Here is a 16,866-nt window from a genome sequence, read left to right on the forward strand (position 1 = left end):
TATATCTTCATTAGATTTTTGTTAACTAAACTAGAGTTAGTTACATGTGTTTTATACAAGTCTTAGCTCACGTGTACATAAACAACAGGTTTGTTTGTTGTTTAAGAGTTTCATTTTATTTTTTGCATTATTTTATCAACTATTTGGTGAAAGGTTAGGAATTGTACATATATGGGATTTTCCTATCGTTGTAGAATTTTGCGTTTATATTTGTCAGAGTTTCATTACTTATTGTGGTCTATGTAACAATGAGTTTTGCTTTGAAAAATTTAACTAGGTGTGAGTAACATTTTACGTGGCATAACATTATTGTCAAGTATTGAAAAGATTCCAATGGATGTGAGAATAATTTAATGAATAGTTTAGTTTGTCGGTTTTAAGGACAATTTTAATTAAGTATTTGAAATACTGTACCATATTTGTTTCGCAATGATGTTGATTACATAATGTTATTGTGGTCAAGTTAGAAATGTGAATAATTTTAATTGAATTTTTCATTTTTTTATGTTATTGGAAGTTTCAACATTTGGATACCGGTAAAATGCTTTTGATTCAATAGAAGGTATATGTGAAGTATTTCTTTTGGTAAGTAAGTAAATGCATTGAAAAGAAAGGAAATACAAAATGCACTCATCAATGTCGAATTGTATTTCAAGAGCCTTTGATAACCTAGTAAAAAACCTAACCCTAAACAAATTCACAACATAACTTGTATATTGATCTCTACAAAGGCAAGATAGAGTATGAGATGGTCCAAAAACCATACACCACCCTAGCAGTGCACTTAAGATCCATTAACTCAGACAATCCAAATTGACTATTAGAGTACCCATATCTTTAATGGTAGGCACACCAATGATTTCAAAGAAAATGGAGCTAAAAAATTCAATAGCGCATGCCTCTAATTCACTAGAAATAATAAAATAAAAAGCAAATTTAGAGTTGGATCTATGGGAACTAGCCAAAGAACGAACAACTATTTGATTAAACCAAGTAGAATACCATGCTCTTCCAAAGGTTATCTCCACAATTGGCAGTTGGGAGATGTAACAATTTCTTTAGTTGGGGCACATGCATGCACGAAGATGTAACAACTAGATGATTTGGAATTGACTATTTATAACTAGTCAACTTGGAAACATGGGTCAAGGAACTTCCTAAGTAAACACATAACTTGTAAAAAGGAACATTTTATTATTAGAAATCAGCTCCTAATCTCTGGAGCACTAAGTTAGCCTATGCTTCTTTCCCACAGTTGCACCTTAATCCTCTCATCCCATATCTTTTCCTCTCCTTCGCATATAGGTTGCTCGATCTCCTCTTTCATCTCTAAAAATACAATTTGACGACCTCCATTTGTTGGCGATTCTCCAATTTTCATTAGTTTTCTTCAACTTGGTTATTTCCATCATCTTTTCCCTTACCAAGTTTTTAATTTGGTTTGCGAAAGTGGAAGCTTTCATGTGTTCATTAGAGTAAGTCCTATTATTCCTTTCTCTCCATACCAAATAAATGGTAGCCCCTCGACTTAGCTTCCTTTAGAGCTAATTCAATTTCATTCCTTTCCATCTTCAAGCTAAATGATCAATATACTCACGCTGAGGTTGATCATTATAACTGAGTTCACTAGTCTCAAGAACCTTTTTCCATAACTCTATGGTAAAATCACACTAAAAAAAGAGGTGTCATTTGGATTCAACTAGAGAGCTATGCAAGCAATGTCTTTCGTTATCTTGTACATGGCCAACTTATCTTTCATTTTTTAGTTTCCTTTTGATAGCCAACTACAGGTTGAAAGCATGCATAGGTATATATATATACATATACATACATATATATACATATACATACACACACACACACACACACACACACACATATATATATATATATATTCTCCGCTAATTAACTTTAGGTTTCTCTCCTCTAATTTCCTCTCAAGCCAATTTCACCTTGAAAATGCTAGACGTTGTTAGAAGCCAAACCATCATATCTTCTCCTCCTTTGGGTTTTAGATTTAATGTCTCTTTTAATTCATCAATCTCTCTCAAGTTAGCCCTCAAAAAATTTCAATCTTACTCTCTCGCTATTTCTTTGACTTTCACCTCCTTACCAATTCCGCGTCATAGATTAATCTCAATCGAATCATTTAGCTAAGGGGCCTAATGGGTGTAAATTATCAAACCATATAGAGGTATATTCTCCATTACCAATAATATATTGTATTTTCTCCTTAGTTACGCCTCTGCACTTAAGAATATTTCTCTAAGCTCACGTTATAAGGAATCCTAATTTCCTAAATACTCATATTCTTAAGAATGTATCTCTTCACTCAATTAGTCCAAGTGGAATCACTATTAATTTGAGCTAAGTTCCAAACATGTCGAACCATGGCTGTTGTATTATGTTTTCTTGATCTCATTATTACAAGCCCTCATTTGTTTTTTAGCATACATACATCAGCCCTCCCTACTTTGGCTTTGGTCTTAATGGCCAACAAAGAATTTTACACGACTCCATACATACTCTTTGAACATTGCATGCCTCATATTCAAATCTCTTCAAACGCACTTCAACATTCCTTATCTTGTAGTTTGTTTCTCTTTCTCGAGCTTCATTCTCAATGTTCCATTACGTGAGTTTCTACAAGAGCTCATCACCAAGTTGTGGATATAAAAATGTATTCAAATAGGAAGATTCCACGAAAACTTTAGGAAAATATAATCAAAATTTTCAGAAGATTTTCGACCAAGGAGTTGATGAAAATCGATGCCAATGAAAATTTTGTTTGTTATTTGGGTTCACAATACGAGGAAACGAAATGAGGGTCATGAAAAATCTTCGCGATTTTAGGGATATCACTAACATCAAAATGACATCATTTTGTGCTTTAAAAAAGGTCATTTGATGCTTGGATGGTTCTAGAAAAAATATAAGTTGGATGGAGATAAATGAAATACGGGATAGTTTTGGTTCCTTATTGAGAAGAATTAATCTCGGATTTAGAACCTGATTCCACTATATTACTGCCTAAATTTTATCATATTTCTATCTATTCAAGACAGAAATCAGAATTGACTAGGAATCAGAATCAATAGTTGGATATCCGACAGTTCTAATTCCTAATATGTAATTTGCTCACTCTTTATCGGTATATCAACATAAATGTTGGTAAGACCATACATATTTAACGTGGGAATGATTGTATTGAACTAAAACGGTGTATAAATATCTAGTGGTGTAGAAGCATGGTCCTTATACAAATTTATTAAGACTCCTAATTGAAAATTTTTTCTTTGTAATAATAATAACACTTTAATGGGGACATATAATTATATCAAGGCCAAATGACTAATTTTCACCCAAGGTTTAATGACATCCCAATTTCTTACCTTTAAGTTCAAAAAATTAAATTCTCACTTATCATTTATTTTTCGTTTGTGAATTGCATTGAACTTGCTAAGAAATTATTATTGTACTCTTTTATTGAATTTATGAAATTACCATAAACACCTAAATAAATATTCAATTACCAATATATCCTTACTTATTTAAAGATTTATCATTTAAACCCTTAAAATATATAAAAATTCTAATCAACTTTAAAATGTTATGTTTTGTTAAGTTCTTTGAGGGTCTTATTGTCATTTTTAAAACTACTATGGAATATGGTGAAATTTAAAAAATTTTTAAGACACCCCATACTTTTTCAAAAATTATAGTTTACTTCTTAATATATATCGTTTTGAAAAGAAAAAATAGAATAGAAAACTAAACAAAATGACTTTTAAACTTTTTCACTGAATGAAATTCTTTAATAAAAATGGATAATTGATGAAAATTTAGCTTTTTGAAACTTATAGAGTAGAAATTTGTCACTTCAGTAAACCATGGGTGGGCAATAGTTTTTGGCCTTATATCAACATCACTTTTTAAACTTTACAGGTAGTGCTGGGACATCCGCGGCACTGCCTAATAAATTGAAATAATATGTTACAAATAATTTAGGGCGAAGAGAGTGTTGAATTTTTAAATAAATGTGAGTATTCTCCATATATAAGATTAGAAAAACCTTCGGAATGGTAGTGACATATATATATATATATATATATATATATATATATATATATATATATATAACTTATCTTTAAACACAAATACACTGTGAAAACATCTTTCATGCTCCAACAATAAAATAAAATTCTAAATAGAAAAGTGGAATCTTTCATTGCACTAGCATAGATCTTTGTATGCTGATTTTGTATGTGTGAATTCTCTATGAGTAATAATAGACATGTAAATTATATAAATCTATTTATATGTGATAATATCTAATTAATTGATTTTGAAGTGAGAGAAAAAATAAACAATCAGATCACTCAATCATAAATTATTATATCAGTTTATACAGTTTATTTGTACACATAATTTTATTCTTTTTTTATTTACTTATTCAGACACATATGTAATCGTAACTCCATTAGTATAAATTTAAGACAATGGGAGTGACACTTCTAGTATATCCTATACTGGCATCTATGTCTTCTAACACTGTAATATCACTGCTCTCTTTAAATCACTCAGCTAATATCGTCTCCGTGGACGTAGACTCTTGTTTATTGGCCGACGTCTAGATGAGAGGAGCATATTGTCAACATGGAAATTAAGATTTTTCCATATATAATTGAATGCACGCGTTGGTGTCTACATCAGTTGACTTGGTTAGCAACATCAAAGGGGTGTTGATACTACGTCGTCAAACCAATGTAGACTTAGCATGCCTTATCGTTTCCACCAGGGTGGGCTCTTCAAATCGTGTTGACTTGTCATCTTTATATGACAATTCAACAGTCGAAACTGAAAGTGAATTTAGATTATACTTTTATATAACATTGTATTTTAAACAGAAACTTGCGTTACTCAAAACGAAAAAAACTTGGTCTATATATGTTAATCACTGATCATATCGTAAATTATATATACACGAGTTTAATTAAAGAAGGGTTTTAATAGTATAATACTCTTGTTAGTTTTTCTTGTCTAAACAAGGCATAGATAATGCATTTCTGATGAGGTCATACTACAGTAAAAGGGAAAATATTAATATTATTCTAGTACGTTTTATTATTTCACCTTTAACCCACTTCAGTCTCTCTCACTTGTCTATATAACTGAGTTGAGATCCATCGTCTCTTCATTATTCTCCTGTAGACCAAATGAATATCATGACTTCCATAACGAAGCTGCAGCGGCTTCCTTCTTCAGGATTTCTCCATCGTCTTTTACGTATTTGCTTCTTTATTATAATCTTCCTTGTAATCCAGAAATCCAGTGCGCAAAGAAATAATCCCACTACTGACCCCAGTGAAGGTACTGTCTTCTTTATTTCTTTGTATTTTTTATTTCACTTCTTTCTGTGTTTCAATATTTATAGGTTTTAAAAACTAACACTTCACCTTATTTTCAAAGTTTAAAAAATTTAGATTTCATTCATAGGTTTATTTTCCTTCTTCGACTACCACTATTTCGACTGACGGACCTATCTTCTAGATCTAGCCACAAAAGACAACAAAGAACAACCACCCACAATGACAAAGGACAACGAAGTGTCGTCATTTGTTGTTTGAAATACACGATGAAGGATGACTTTTTGTTGTCCAGACATAACAATGAAGGACTCGTGTCATCCAAACAATTCGTTGTGGCGCTAGACAACATGACAAAGGACGATAAAGTGCTTCTTCCCTTGGTCGTCCTTCGTCGGAGAAGACCATCGTTTCTTTTCGATCACTAATCGAACCTAAGCTATTAGAGATGAAACCTAGAAAGGGAGGAAAGTGAATTTTTCAATGTTTAATTAAGAGGTAAAATGATATAAATTTTAAGATTTTAGGTTTTATGAATAATATGATGATTCTCCCTCTATCCCTTACTGAAAATTTTGACAGTAGTTAGTCTATGAGTGACTATTTGAGTTTTTTATCTGTAGTGGATGTGATTTTGAGATTGGACTAAAACTTGGGTAGAAAGTTATCCTTTTCCCATTTATAAAACACATTAGGCATATGTGTTTTTAAAAAAAAAAAAAAATCTGCATACGTTTAAAGGAATACAAGTTGGTATGTAATCTCTTTTGGTCTAACTCTAATTTTGGTTAAGTACTGCGTTAACAATATTCATTACAAATATTCTTTTTTCCCGTCACATTCACCAACTTTTACTCCCTTTTTACCTGCTATGAAAATAAAATAAAACATTATCCTAACGATTAGGTAGAAACAGATAAATCTATTAAAACTGTTCAGAAAATAAAATAAAATTTTATCCTAATAATTATGTAGAAATAGAAATATCTATTAAAACGGGAGATTATTTCCCGTCAAATTACTCACAAATTACAATAGAATCTTTTATTTTGGATAAACTCCTAATGAAGGATGGAAGCTCTGGCTTGATTTGATCTAAGCCGATTTAACTCGATCTAGTTTAGTTTAAATTTATTTGATTCGAATTTAAATTAAATTCCAACTAAAAGATCTGATTTATTTTTTATATCGAATCAAACTCAAGTTAAGTAATGTTTGACTTAATTCGATTTGAATTTAGTTTAAATTTATAATTTGAATCGATAATTCAAATTAGTGATCCGGTTTAGTTTATTATTTTTGTACAGTGAAGACAATATAGTCCACTTATTTGTATTGTATGTGGATTCGTACTCAATATAAAAAGCATTTAACCTTGACAAGAAAAAACCTAATTTTGATAACACGTGGTGTTATTTAGACTAGGTGTTGACCTGGTCAAAGAATGGATCAGTTGGTCAAACTCCAGATATCAGCATGATATCGGTATTAGCTAATTAAAATTTAAAATGGTCTTTCGCCTCGATGTCAGCATGATATCAACATGACGGTTAGACCTGACAATTGACCCGTGGTTTGACACTATTAACTGATCTAATTTTGGGACAATTCGGTCTAATGATTGAAACAGTTTTTAACTATGATCCAGACCATATTTGATGCCGATTATTGGTTAGACTAAGCAATTTGATCCAAGTTTTAAAAGAGGGTGGAAAATCTTTTACAACACTAGTAGTCAAGAATTATGAAGTCAGAAGTGATAGATAGAGATGTAGGAGGAATTTAGATGGAGTGAAAAAATGAAACAGTTGGTAGAATATTTTCTTAGTTGTTAGAAACAAGTAGTTTTCAATCAAATTTATCACCAAACAAACAAACGTAGTAGGATTCTTGATTCGGTTTGAATTTTAAGCCATTGATTTGGTCATCATATTGGATTTGTCAAATATTTGAAGACTTGTTTATTTTCTGAAATTCCTTTTTCAGACGTCCCATTTGAAATAAATTTCTGAATCCAACATTACGATAATAAAAATCTTAATAGTTATCCAAAGTCAAGGGTTAAACTATGTGAACTAACAATGAGTGCTAATTTGTGTAGTTTGCAGTGTTGCATGCAATTCTCTGAGCTGGTTATGAAACTTTTGATTGACTGGGTTGATGTTGTGAGCAGTGAGGGCATTGAACTCAATATTTCAACAATGGGATGCAAAGGCAGCACCAGGATTCTGGAACATAAGTGGGGAGCCATGCAGTGGAGCTGCCACTAATGCAACAAACTTGGACGACTATAATCCTGCTATCAAATGTGACTGTTCTTATGATGATGGTTCAACCTGCCATATCACTGAGCTGTACTCTCTCTTTCTCTCTACCAAATTTAGTGAAATTTTCATATTCACTTGTTTCAGGTTAATCAGTTACAGAGACATCATACTGGTTCCTAAAGAATCCTCTTTTGAATTATAAAATTTATTTTAAACTTGCCTTCTCTGCAGAACAAAATTTGTTTGTTTGCTTGCTTCTCTTAGGCTTCAGTCTCTAAATTTTAAAAAAAAAATCCCTTTTCTCACTTAGATTAAGAATAGATTTTGGGTTGACTTAGTGCTATTAGGCATTAGCATTAAATTTTGAGTTATTGACTGTTCAACCTACACTGTATGAATCTTTTTGTGATGCTTTAGATAGATTTTAACTTCTGTGACTGAGTGCTCATTATTTTGTAATTCTTTTTTCATTAAATAATATGTTCCAATTTTCTCCCAAAAGTTGTGGTAAAATTTTTTGGTTGTCTTACATTTGCTGGGAAGGAGCTTAGATGTTAGTATATGTTAGCTTTTGGGATGGGAGAGATCCAAACACATCAAATAGTGGTATCAGAACCCGATTGCAACAGCTCCACCCAAAAGTCTACAAGATTAACTGCTTCACATGAAGTTCCAACCAGTATCCTATTGCTCATCCGGATGAGTGGTTATGAAGAATGTTGAGCTGATGGTGTGAGGGGGAGATTGTTAGGTTGTCTCACATCGGCTAGAAAACAGGCTAAAAGTGTGAGGGACCCAATAGCACCTAACAAAAGCTTTCCTAAGGTTGCATGTGACTATAAGGAAGTGTGTATTTTTCTGAGGCCAAGAGAGTGTACAACTGTAATCTGGTCAAATTTGAGGAGGTATGAATGAAAGTTGCCTTTATTTTTTTTCCAGGAGAGTATTTGCACTGGACAGAACAGGAGTAATTCCAGAAGAACTGGTGGCTTTGCAATTTCTGACAAATTTGTATGGATTTTCCCTTCCATTTCCCTGATTTGATTTGTATAAATCCACTTTGAACTTTATCATTTTCTGTTTGAACACTGCAGTAGAATTATGCGAAATTACTTCACTGGTCCCTTGCCTGCATTTATTGGAAATTTATCTCGATTGAAGTATTTGTAAGTATTGAAAAGTACCCATATGATTGAAAACATATTTTAGATTATATTTGATTATTTTTGGTAAATGAGTTTGGATTTTGTTATAATTGTGTTTCATGTGTCTAGAGAGGTTGGCCACAACGCACTTTCCGGGCCTCTCCCAAGGGAGCTTGGAAACCTGAAGGACTTAACTTTTCTGTAAGATTGGAAAACTCTCTCCTTTTATCTCTTTTGTAAAATGACAGCAAGATTTAGATAAGTCTCTACAATTATTCTTATTAAACAAAAGCATCAATAATAAGCATTCTGTAGACATACAAGCTATCTTCTGTGCCATTGTCCAGAGTGGCTGGCTTTTGCAGAATCAACAGTAGAAGTTTTATTGTTTTTATTCTGAAATTGATTACTGTTAATACTCTTAAATCTAGAAAGGAAATGGATGTCTGATACGATCCTAGAACTTGGATTCCATATTAACTTTTGGTTTGGGGTTTATATGGCTTTGGACTTTCCAATCTCTAAAGTTAGATTTTTTCAACATTCATATTATTTGTTATTTTGAACAGTGTTCATCTCCCTACATTTCAAAAGTTAACTGTTGAAATTAAGGAACTCAAAGCTATATAAACACTATATTAGAAGCCTCTACGTTCTAACATGGGATCCAAACCCCATCTCTTGCACTTGGGATCCTAACATGGTCCAAGATAAAAGAAACTGTCATGATTCTATGTGTCACATGCTACTTAGGAAAACTCAGTGTGATGGTCTAGTCATTGTGCATATATATAATTGCAATTATATTCATCCAAAAACTCTGCTTAAAAATTGTGTTTGTCACAGAAAAATTTTGAGTACTCATGTAACACAATATATGAATTTAAATAAAACAATGACAACTAAAGTGTTATATTCTTCTGGTATATGTCATGCAGGGCTATAGGTTCCAACAATTTCTCTGGAGCACTTCCTGCTGAACTGGGTAACTTGGTCAAACTAGAGAAAATGTAAGTCATACTTTTTTGTTTAATATATTATATTATGTTTCTTAAGTATATCACTATTGTCTCCCCAGAGTTTCAGGTCTTCTGAAATTAAGAAGTTTTCTGTTGGTGAATGGTCACAGTTACATCGATAGTTCTGGACTGACTGGGGAGATTCCTTCAACACTTGCTAATCTCCAAAATATGCAAATTATGTAAGGAAGACCCTATCTGCATGTTTGTGGCTTTTTGTTTCTGCAATGGATGAAGATTACCTTGTGCCTGAACTTGGCTTGGTGAATTTTTAATTTCAGGTGGGCATATGATTGTTCATTAACAGGCAAAATACCAGATTTCATTGGAAACTGGACCAAGCTTACATCGCTGTAATATATTAAAAAATTCTTTCATATTTTTAAATTGTGTTTAGTGAATGGGAGCAGAAATTTTCTCAGGCTCTGTCTAGATTTAAGCATTCTGATTATTGTGTAAATAGTCTGTCAAATTTTTCTGCAGGAAATTTGGAGGAAACTCTTTTGAAGGTCCTATACCATCCAGTTTTTCTGACTTGACCTCATTGACCACCTTGTGAGTATAGCTTTAATAATACTACAGATACCAACTACAAAAATTAACATGGCAAGATATCATATTAGTGATGCTAGAATTATTTGTGTAGACAAATCACAGATATAAATAATGTGAGCTCGTCGCTTGATTTCATTAAAAATATGAAGAATTTAACTGATTTGTAAGTTATGCATACTCCATTCAGTTACATCTAATTTTTCGATTTCTACTTTTCTTCTCAGCTGATTCATTTTGACACTGATGAACCTTTATTTTTTTGGCCTTAGATCTTTAAGAAATGCTCTGATCAATGGTAGCATTCCATCTAACATTGGAGAATATAAAAAATTACAAACTCTGTAAGTAGTATTGTATTACCCTCTGTTCATCTACTTGTTCAATAAAACTATGTACATAGAGTCTTGAGTATACAGATAATGTGTCATCTAGTGATTGGGTGATTTTGAATTAAGAAAAAAGTCCTATCCAATCACATGATGACATATCATCCATGTACGCAATTGTGTATTCAGAATTGTGTGCACATACTATTGCTCCTTATTGTTTATTCAACAAAATTATACGTATATATTTTTGGTACACAATTTGAGTACACAGATAATATATTATCATGTGATTGAATTATTTTAAATTAAAAATAAAGTAACATCCGATTATATAATGAGATATTATTTGTGTATTCAAATTGTGTACTAAAAGTGTATATATATATAGTATTGCTCTTGTTTATTTGTGTGTCTTTAAATAAATATTTTTCTCTTTTTGCAGGGATTTGAGTTTCAACAACTTAATTGGTCAAATCCCAAGTGCTTTGTTCAGTATTGATTCTCTTACTCACTTGTAAATTTATTGAAGCTTCCCTCCATCTATTCAATATTTGACTATTTTATTTTAGTATTTTCATGTTATATTTTGTTCATCCTTGTTCTTTCATTTAACATACATTAGTTTCCCTCTTGTTTCAATGGCCAGGTTTCTAGGAAGTAATGGTCTGTCAGGAGCCCTTCCTCGGCAAAAAGCTGTGTATCTTCAAAACATGTAAGCCTTAATTTCAGTTGGGAACCATGCCTATTATATGATGTTGAATTAGATGGAAATTATTTGTCCATTTTTGTTGTATCTTGAAAGTTTTAGAGGCTCCAATTAAAAGAGGTCCTGGGGCTAAACACTTTATGAATAGATTAAGACAGAAAAAATAGATTTTTTTTTTTTTTTTTTTAGTATAAAGACCACTTTCTTTTGACAAATAGTTTGTATCATCTTTAGTCTAATAGTGTGACCTATTGTTAAGATATTATTGACAATTTTACATTTTAGCTTGCAACCTTACTCATATATACTCAACATTTCTTTTGTATTGTGTGTTATATTCATCGGCTTTGATACCATAACAGTTTGGTCCAATACTCTAGTTCACTTTTAACATATTGTCTACTTTGGACAAATTTTGTTACAATTTTCCTTTTTGGTTTTTCAACCCATCATAGCCTGGGAGTTTACTTGATATTTAACTAATTTTCAGTTACCATTTCTAAGCAATGTGGGATGTCCATACATAACCTACATCCCTCCTGTGCTTTGTTGATATGAGTTTTGCCTAGAAGGTGTTACATGATTGATTAAAACAATTGAAAGTTTTGACTGAAGTTCCCTTTTAGATTTACATGCATTTATTTCCTACTCATATGGTGCTAAACATTATATTTCTTGCAGAGATTTATCTTACAATTATCTATCAGGATCTTTTCCCCCGTGGATAACTGCAGGTTCAGAGCAACTGTAAGTGTCCTGAACCATAATAATTTCTTTGTCTTGCGGAGTTCACATGAACCCTCTTTCTTTATTTGTTTATGCATCATAAAATTGCATGATTGTACGAAGAAATCAATAATAAAATTTATGACATTCTTGTCAATTCAAGAGAAAGTCAGATGACTGTATGAGAATTTTTGAGCACTCATCTTCATGCCAACACTCATCATTTCAGTGACCCAGTTCTCTCTTATTATCTGTAAATTATTTTAAAATACTTGACAGTGCCCAACTAATCGCCTTTATGTGCTTGAATTTTCAACATCTGAACAAAAGTTGCTTGGAATAACCATTTGAATACCGAAGGCATAACTCATCTCTAATGCTTTTGTAATGTGGTTGGTTTTTTCTCATGTCATGACTTAATAAAATACATTCCAGATAAGTATACTTCAAACGTTGAAGGATAATTGATCTTACCATGGAATTGAACAGGAATTTAGTGGGCAACAATTTCGCATTTGATGACTCAAACAGCAGGTTAGTTATAGTTCCTTTATTGATAAACTAAGGTGTCAGATTTCGTTTTTGTAAAAAGGCACTGGCAAGATAACTGGTAATGTTCTCTGTGCTTGCCAGTAATATCCTTGGATTGAACTGTCTGCAGAGGAACTTCCCCTGCAATAAGAATAGTCCACGATGTAAGCTTTTTTCTTTGTACTGAAATTTATATAGATGCTGCTGTGGCTTTATAAATTGTTTGTTTATTGATATCATATTGAGTATTTGCAATTGCAGATTCAAGTTTTGCAATCAAGTGTGGTGGTGAAGAAATGAAAGTTGATAAAATAGTGTATGAGGCTGACACCTATAATACTGGTGGAGCTTCTTTTAATGTACTTGGTGCAGAAAAATGGGCAGTTAGTGATGTGGGTTTATTTTCTGGTGGACAATTTAACACACGTGTCCAAAATATTGGCTCGCAAGTGACTGGCACTGCAACCCCGAAGCTTTATCAGTCTTCAAGGCAATCCCCAGGATCACTTAGATACTATGGACTTGGTCTGGAGAATGGACCTTACAATGTGAGCTTGTCCTTTGCTGAGACAGTTTTTGGTGATCAAAGCTCACACACGTGGACAAGTCTCGGAAGACGTGTTTTTGATATCTATATTCAGGTAAACATTCACTGGAAAGTTTTGGTTCATTCCCTTATTATACATTTATAATTTCTTTCATTATTGATCCTGTAGGGAATTCTTGAGTTAAAAGATTTTGACATATCAAAGGAAGCAGGTGGGGAAAGGAAAGCAGTTATAAGGAAATTTAATGCTAATGTGTCAGAGAACTATCTTGAAATTCACTTATTTTGGGCTGGTAAAGGGACTTGTTGCATACCTGAGACAGGTAGTTACGGGCCATTAATTTCAGCTCTTAGTGTCATTCCCGGTAATTATTTGATTCTTTTGAACCTTCACTTAAGATGAGTTATAATAGATGTGCTTATATGCTTCTTCGTGGTATACATTTAACTGAATTTTACTTCTCAGATTTCAAACCCACTGTCGGTATTGCACATAAGAAGAACCAGACTGGGCTCATTGTTGGTATTGTAGTAGCTTTCGGAAGTTTAGGCTTCATATTGATGTTTTTAATGTTCTACATGAGAACAAAAAGAGACAATGACAATGTGGAAGGTAATTGTGCCCAAAAGATTTTAAAAATAATAATAGTTGAAGTCTCAAAAACCAAGTTTAATATAGGTGTCACCAAAGCTTAAATGTTGTACTAGTGCACATAATTTGGTTCATGAAATTGGCAAAGCTGCTGCTGTAATTTGTCTCTTAATGTTTTCACGTAATCTTTTACCTTGCTTCAATATGCAGTGCTACTTGGAATGGGACCTAAACCTAAAATTTTCAGTTACACTGAGTTGAGATCTGCAACAAAAGACTTCGACCCTACAAATAAGCTTGGTGAGGGAGGATTTGGACCTGTGTACAAGGTAACTTTAATATCTTACATTTGCAAGTTACAAACAATAAATAGTGCACTGAAAACTTAGGCTGCAATGTTATATCTGTAATGCATTATCATAGTTTGACACTAATAACAGGAAAACTAGGTGAGCTTTAGCTTTCGGATACTCACCAAGATGGAGCAGAAATGATTTATGTCTATAAATCTGATGCTGCAGGGTACGCTTTCTGATGGAAGGGTGGTAGCTGTGAAGCAACTTTCGCTTGGATCCCACCAAGGGAAAAATCAGTTTGTTAATGAGATTGCTACCATAACTGCAGTGCAACATCGCAATCTTGTGAAATTATATGGCTGCTGCATCGAGGGAGCTAAGTGCCTCCTTGTTTATGAGTATCTTGAAAACAGAAGCCTTGATCAAGTGTTGTTTGGTATGAGGATGCTAATGATCAATCTCTCTAATTCGTTTATGGAGATAAATTGTCTATGCATCTTGAATTATCAACTTTAATAATTCTTGGAAGATTGTAACGATTGCAGCCACATTTTTGCAGGAAGAAGGGAGATGCATCTAGATTGGCCTACCCGGTTCAATATATGCCTAGGAACTGCAAGAGGTCTAACATATCTTCATGAGGATTCTAGGCCAAAAATTGTGCATCGAGACATCAAAGCAAGTAATATTTTACTTGACACCAAACTCTGCCCGAAAATATCAGATTTCGGATTGGCAAAGCTGTTTGATGACACGAAAACTCACATCAGCACTAGAGTTGCAGGCACCATGTAAGTTCCTTTAATTATTCCTTGACTATCATTCTTCCTTTATTCTCATTTTAGAGAATGTGCTGCAAAGAATTGCTTTGTATTTATGTACATTCTTCCTTCATTTTGTTGTAGTGGCTATCTGGCACCGGAGTATGCAATGCGTGGGCACCTGACGGAAAAGGCTGATGTATTCAGCTTTGGTGTTGTTGCTTTGGAGATTGTCTGTGGAAGAGCAAATTCTGATACTAGCTTGGATAGGGAACAGATTTATCTTCTTGAATGGGTAAACAAAATGAACTTGAATTTTGAAATTTTTTTTGTTTGCTTTCTTCTGTGCACCCTAGTTAAAATTATTCGTTCTTCATGAGCTGTCTCTATGATATTTCTAGGTCTGGAGTCTGCATGAAAGTAACCAAAGTTTGGCACTGATAGATCCCAAATTAACGGAGTTCAATGAAGTCGAAGCTCTTCGTGTAATCGGAGTTGCGCTTCTGTGCACTCAAGCATCACCAATGTTACGGCCACCAATGTCACGTGTCGTGAGTATGCTTTCTGGGGACATTGATGTGGAAACTGTTACTTCAAAGCCAAGTTATTTGACAGATTGGGATTATATGGACATAACAAACAGTCTTTTGAGCAAAGATAGTGTTACATCTTCATCTACAAGAAGTTACAGCAGAAAGAAGAACCAATGCGACAGTGCAATTGATCTTAGCCCCGGAGTTGATCCATTGCTCTCTTCAGAAGATGCCACTCAGTTCAGTGACATTATAACAGAGGGGAGGTGAGAAATTTCTTCACTCCCTGAAGCTAGTCAACTTTTTGATCGATATCCTCCAAGATATAGTAGGACTTGTAGTGTTGTGAAACTATAGTATGATGAATTTGATGACCATCATACTGGATTTAAAGTTAGAAAAGTTTCTGATATATCAGTCGGGGTGAGGGAATCGTCAAGTGGAAGCGGAAAATCCAACCCCAATTTTAAACAGTATTACTACATGCACTAATTGTGGGTACAAACATGAGCATAAACGTTAATGTGTTATCATGTGATTAGGTGTTATTTTATCTTTAATTCAATTTTACCCAATCAAATATGATATGTTAGCGTTTATACTGGTGTTTATATACATTATTTGTGTATAAAGTATTATTGTAGTTTTTAGTATATAGGATTTTAATCCAATGAGTAGATTATAGGGTGTTGGTGGTTAAGATGCAGAACAATTTGTATATGATTGACCATAAATGTGCTTTGAGTAGATTAAGGGTGTTGGTGGTTAAGATGCAGAACAATTTGTATATGATTGTCCATAAATGTGCTTGGATTGAATTGTTTTTAGAGAAACTTTCCCTGCAATAAAAATGCTCTGTTCTGTAAGTAGCTTTCATTCTGCCCTTTAATTCATTTCCTATAATTTAGTGTATGGCCGATTTTCCTTCTTTGGGTATTATTTTCCAGGCTCGTGAGCTTGATGAGTCAAATGCCCCTCAAATTTGAACTAAAAAATAATAGTCTTGAGCTCAAGTTTGAGCTCATTTGGGTTTATCAGAGCCGGTTCACTTTTTAGCTTGAACAAGTTGACCTAATTCTAGTTAGATGGGAGATGAGGAATTTTTTGACTCACTGAAACCAAGTGAATAATACTCCTCCTGCAATCTATGCAAAACTACTGAAGTAGTTAGCATTTTCAAAGTGGAAGCAATCATTGTATACAAGACAGAATTTCACTATATTTCTTAGGAGTGAGCTAAAGAACCAAACTAAAACTGTTGGGTACTCAATTTTTGGTTTTGGTAAGAACCCTTCTACCTCGGATAGGTTTTGATTCCAATTTTAGTGGAATTGATCGGCTTTAGTTATGATTCCACCTTTTGAAAAACCGAATCGAAAGCAGAACCCATCAACACCAATGGTAAAACAGTAAATTATTGCTTTCCAGGACCCTAGGACTCACCAGTTTGGTTCATTCAGTCTCTTTTTGGCGGTTTCATCTCCTGGCAAAAC

General features: G+C 33.3%; 1 protein-coding gene across 1 annotated transcript in view; it reads left to right on the top strand.

Moving 5' to 3' along the window:
- Positions 1-16,199, top strand: part of LOC123219709 (probable LRR receptor-like serine/threonine-protein kinase At1g56140) — a 33,371-nt gene extending 17,172 nt beyond the window's left edge. Inside the window, exons 2-24 of the mRNA XM_044641696.1 lie at positions 7,540-7,720; positions 8,573-8,644; positions 8,728-8,799; positions 8,908-8,979; positions 9,717-9,788; positions 9,908-9,979; positions 10,079-10,150; positions 10,281-10,352; positions 10,444-10,515; positions 10,622-10,693; positions 11,124-11,195; positions 11,328-11,393; positions 12,069-12,134; positions 12,603-12,647; positions 12,747-12,808; positions 12,906-13,285; positions 13,361-13,556; positions 13,658-13,804; positions 13,994-14,112; positions 14,305-14,515; positions 14,639-14,870; positions 14,985-15,135; positions 15,242-16,199. Coding sequence (XP_044497631.1) covers positions 7,540-7,720; positions 8,573-8,644; positions 8,728-8,799; positions 8,908-8,979; positions 9,717-9,788; positions 9,908-9,979; positions 10,079-10,150; positions 10,281-10,352; positions 10,444-10,515; positions 10,622-10,693; positions 11,124-11,195; positions 11,328-11,393; positions 12,069-12,134; positions 12,603-12,647; positions 12,747-12,808; positions 12,906-13,285; positions 13,361-13,556; positions 13,658-13,804; positions 13,994-14,112; positions 14,305-14,515; positions 14,639-14,870; positions 14,985-15,135; positions 15,242-15,643 — 2,978 coding nt within the window. The 3' untranslated portion in view covers positions 15,644-16,199. The remainder of the gene's footprint in view (positions 1-7,539; positions 7,721-8,572; positions 8,645-8,727; positions 8,800-8,907; positions 8,980-9,716; positions 9,789-9,907; positions 9,980-10,078; positions 10,151-10,280; positions 10,353-10,443; positions 10,516-10,621; positions 10,694-11,123; positions 11,196-11,327; positions 11,394-12,068; positions 12,135-12,602; positions 12,648-12,746; positions 12,809-12,905; positions 13,286-13,360; positions 13,557-13,657; positions 13,805-13,993; positions 14,113-14,304; positions 14,516-14,638; positions 14,871-14,984; positions 15,136-15,241) is intronic.
- Positions 16,200-16,866: the final 667 nt, after the last annotated feature.

This window comes from Mangifera indica, chromosome 6, assembly GCF_011075055.1.
Source record: "Mangifera indica cultivar Alphonso chromosome 6, CATAS_Mindica_2.1, whole genome shotgun sequence".
NCBI lineage: Eukaryota > Viridiplantae > Streptophyta > Magnoliopsida > Sapindales > Anacardiaceae > Mangifera > Mangifera indica.